The 4,620-nt window shown below is 39.1% G+C and overlaps 1 protein-coding gene across 1 annotated transcript in view; it reads left to right on the plus strand.

The window, feature by feature from the left end:
• The window catches only part of AK9 (adenylate kinase 9), a 233,855-nt gene that overhangs the window by 183,030 nt on the left and 46,205 nt on the right, over positions 1-4,620 (plus strand). Inside the window, exon 26 of the mRNA XM_006881222.1 lies at positions 3,672-3,891. Coding sequence (XP_006881284.1) covers positions 3,672-3,891 — 220 coding nt within the window. The remainder of the gene's footprint in view (positions 1-3,671; positions 3,892-4,620) is intronic.

The following is a 4,620-nucleotide window of genomic DNA, read 5'->3' on the forward strand; positions in this document are numbered from 1 at the left end:
TGTCAGAGGCAGTGAGATTGGCACAGGTTAGAGCAGGGTTTAGGGCTGTTGTAAATAGGGTTGCTATGAGTCGCAGGTGACTCGATGGCACATAACAACAACAACAGTGTTGCTGTAAGAGAGAGATTAAATTTTTTTTTCTAATAGACAAATCTACCCACACCAAAGAGAACATTTTCTTGAACATATGTTCAAGTACAAACAACCGTGAATGATAATTTGGCCATCTTTCTGATGAACACACACTTGTTACCATTCACTTCATAATTAACAGTAAGTTCTTAAGCTTAAGCAAGACCCATATACAGCTATGAAAATGTACCTAATTAAAATTCTGTTGCACCAATTCCACTTGTTTAGTCTGTTGCAAACCAGAGTATTAAATATGAGAACAAACAATAAAAAGCAAGAAAACTCACCTCTCATTGCCATCAAGTTAGAACTGTTGACACTCTAGACTATTTTCAAAGGCTCTAAATGGCATCAAAGAAGATCACCCATCTTTCATGGAGTGGATTCAAATTGCCAGAGAGACATCACTTTTGGATTACAATGCAATTCCCTACAGATCATTTGATTAAATAGATTTCAGCTTTATACAGGCTCCAGCTTTCACATATTTTATTATACACTTAAATCCACTTCATAACACCCCATAGTATTATCCCTTTGCCAGATGCCAGAAACAATCCAGGCATCAAACAGGGAAAAGTTAAGAATGTCCAGATTACTAGAATGTAAAACCTCCCTTTTCTTTGTTGTTGCTGCTATGTGCTGCTGAGTCAGAACCAACTCATAGTTCATCTTCCTGTGGGTTTTCAGAGACTTTAAATCGATCATATGGAGGAGACTGCCCATCTTTCTCTGGTAGAGTTGCTGGTGGATTCAAACTATCTGCCTTTGTGTTAGCAGCACAACTCCTTACCTACTAGGTCACCAGAGCTTCTATAATACAACTCCTTCCTTTATCTATCTACCTGCAAACTTCTTTCGACACCAGCAACCTGCAGTTGGTCCTGACTCACAGGTTATAGACCAAGTTGTCTAGAAGGTTGGCCTCATTTCACTCCAGGCACCAGGCACAATTTTGGAGGCCACTCTCTGATCAGTTGCTTATAATATACAAGTTCTTACTAATAATAATTTAGGTTTCACTAGAAGTTCTCATAGCGTACATTGAAAGTTCTATGCTTACTTTTATTATAAAAAAATGTTGTTTTTTGTTGTTAGGTGCTGTCGAGTCGCAGGCGACTCATAGCGACCTTATGAAGGAGAGTCCTTAACGCCTGGGTGCCTTTCATCTTCTCTCCAGGTTCACAGGGTTTTCGGAGGCAAGCTATTGTGGAAGTGGAAGCCACTCCTCCTTCCTAGATAAAAAGGTTCAGAAAGACAACCTACTGACTGGGCAAAAAACATTTGGCAATACCATCTCAGACAAGGGTCTCATAACAGAAGTTTACAGAATCCTACAGGGCCTCCACAAGACAAAAGACTGACAATTTAGTTGCAAAATAGACAAAAGACATGGAAAGACCCTTCTCAGAGGAAGATACTCAGATGGCCAAAGGACACATGAGTAAATACTCAAAGTCACTGGCAATAACAGAGATGCAAGTCAAACCACAACTAGATACCATCTCATACCAGTAACAGTGGCAAAGTTTGACAGCAAGTAATAAATATTGGAGAGGATGTAGACAGATAGTAACTCTTATACAATGTTGGTGGGATTGTAAAATGGTACAAGCACTCTGGAAGACAATTTGATGTTTCCTCATAAATAAAAATTCCATATGACCTAGCTACTCCACTGCTTGGAATATATCCCAAGAAAATTAGAAATAAGACACAAATGAAGATTTGCACACCAGTATGCATAACAGCATTATATTTACCATCACATGGAAACAGTCAAAACGTCCAACCACAACTGAATGGATTGAGAAATTGTGGTACATTCACAAATACACACATACACACATACACAGCATGTAGGAGCAATGATTTTGAAAATTACTGCCTAACTTGGAAGGGACTGGAGAGCATTATGCTAAGTGAACTAACTCAGTCGCATAAGGATAAATACTGTATAAGACCATTACTGTAGAAATGGAAAGATAACTAGTAAAACGGGATGAGGTCCCAAGGAGGGGGAGAGTAGGAGCAGAGGGGTGAGGATGGGCAGGGGGAAATCATAGATTCACACATTTTGATAGGGAGGGAGAGGAAGGGAAAGATCCAATATGAAAAACAATATATACAAACTTTGTAAGAAAACCAGTATAAAATGTATTTTAAAAAGTATACAGAACTAGACAAAGGCTATGAATCCCCCAAACACTAAGCTTCCATGTCCTCAAAGACATGTCACTCTACTAGCACATGGCTGTACATAGAACACTGTCAACCAGGGAAGCACGCCTGAACCTGGGAGCTCAGAGTTGTAATTGGGCTGCTTTGTATAGGTATGAGTGTGCCTATCATTGACCGTGTGCTTGAAATCAACCTCTAGCCACCTTTCCCTGGTGAAGAGAGAGGCAGATGCCATATGGCTCAAAACTCTAATCGCATGATTATTTTTTCTGGCATGAGTCATTTTGTTAGTATAAAAACATTAAGGGACCTACCAGAAGTCACCTTGTTAGCATACGCTATTACGTATAGTACAGGAGTTCAAAATTAATAACAAAATCACTCCAGTCACTTGGGGTATACCAGAGTTTAAAGGTTACCTCCTCAGGAAATGAGAACAAGGGCCAGACAAATTCTTTATTATATACCACCCCAAAGTGTGATGGTTCCAGGATCAAGTTCTGGAACTCTCCATAGGAATCCCTGATAGGGCAAAGCAAATGCCACTGTATCAATTCTTTCCTAGATCCTATTGACCAAGATAGGCTAGCTGAACAATAAAGACTCATGGCAGAGCAGATCAAACTTGGCCAGGTCCCACTCACAGAACACAACAGGAATCTTGAGGGCATGGAGAACAACAAGGGTTTTGTTGTTGGGTCGCCACTGACCCAGAGCTGACCCTCCAGCAGGTTTTCAGAGGCAGTTAATCACTTGAGAGGAGACTGACCATCCTTCTCTCATCATCATCTTTCTGGAAAGACAATATTTGCTGTTTTCTGCCAGATGCATACCGGCCAGATGTACTCATTGCATACAAGGTGATATGTTTATTAGGCTGTGTGTGTGCTCCTAGTTCTCAAGCTGAGAACTTTAGTTTCCCTTTTGATCATTTCGTAACTTATAATAAGCTTCTAACAGTTTGACTGGTTACACTTTCATATTATAGATGTAAAATGCTGTCATTGTTCTGTATTATCAGGTTGGATCAACTCACAGCTGACCACCAGTGGGATTTCAGAGGCTGTAAATCACATGGGAGCGAGACTTTTCTCCCATGGAGCAGCTGATGTATTCAAACCACCTGGTTGGCAATGTAATTTCTTACAACTAAGCCACCAGAGGTCTGTAAAATATTGTACTTTTAATTCAAATCAGTATATTTGAGAGAAGAAACACCGTGTGTATACAAATAGAAATATTAAACTGTTCATCACACATTATATAAAGCTGAAATTTTTCTCTATTTTTTAAAATATCTGTTCATAATCTATGCTATTTTGAGAAAAGAAGAAAAATATATGAAAATGTCCTCTTAGTTCCACAGGATTTATACTGGATGGCTTCCCTCGTACTCGGGAGGAGGTCCAGTTTCTAGGGGAGCATGGACTTTTCCCAGATGCTGCTGTTATTATCCAAGTTGATGACCAAGATATTTTTGATCGTATTCTTCCTTCCCATGTTGAAAAGTGGAAACTGAAACAAAAGAAAAAATTAGACAGGAAAAAATTCATCAAGGATTTAAAGACAAAAATAAGGGTAGGTATCCAGTGAAAACAACTGGGAATACATTCATTCACCATCAATTTTAAGTCCTAATGTGGTCTTTTTTAAAAAACGTAGCATTCTGGTTTTTATAATGCCACAGTCAGCATGAAATCAATATTAATCACTTATCAAGAATATTTAAAGAGCTGAAAATTCTTTGGAGACTTTGTGATTGGTTAGGGCAGTGCTCAGGACAGTGTTAGTATCTTCAGTACACATCAATAATCCTTACTAGATGGAGTGAAAGAAACAAAGAGATTGCAGATTCAGGATATAGACGTGTGCTACATATACTCTGCATATCTTTACTGGATAAAGTGATCTTTGTGCATGATGAAAGCACTAAGGAAATGACATTTTCCCAACTATGATTAAAGGGCATATAGTAAGAATGTAGTTTATAAAAGAAAAAACAATACAAACTTTGGTAAACTCTCACCCTCTTGAGACCAAAAGAATATCTCTAAGGGTTCATAAAATAATTTGATTCTGTTCAATTTTATAATTCTATCAACAAGTAGGTGCCTAACTTCAGCCAGTCAGAGCCGAGCCTCTGTTTTGACCTTTCTGCCGGAACGGATGTCGCGTGCTTTTGGCGTCTCTGATTACCTGGGAAGATAGGGTGGGTCTGCGGGGTCTGGTGGCTGTCCTGTGAGGACATTCAAGCTAAAGCTGAGGAAAATTAAACCAAATCCGAGGCAACCAAAATATGACCTTGAG

This window comes from Elephantulus edwardii, unplaced genomic scaffold (genome assembly GCF_000299155.1).
Source record: "Elephantulus edwardii isolate Elephantulus edwardi_28Jun2011 unplaced genomic scaffold, EleEdw1.0 scaffold00013, whole genome shotgun sequence".
Taxonomy (NCBI): Eukaryota; Metazoa; Chordata; class Mammalia; order Macroscelidea; family Macroscelididae; genus Elephantulus; species Elephantulus edwardii.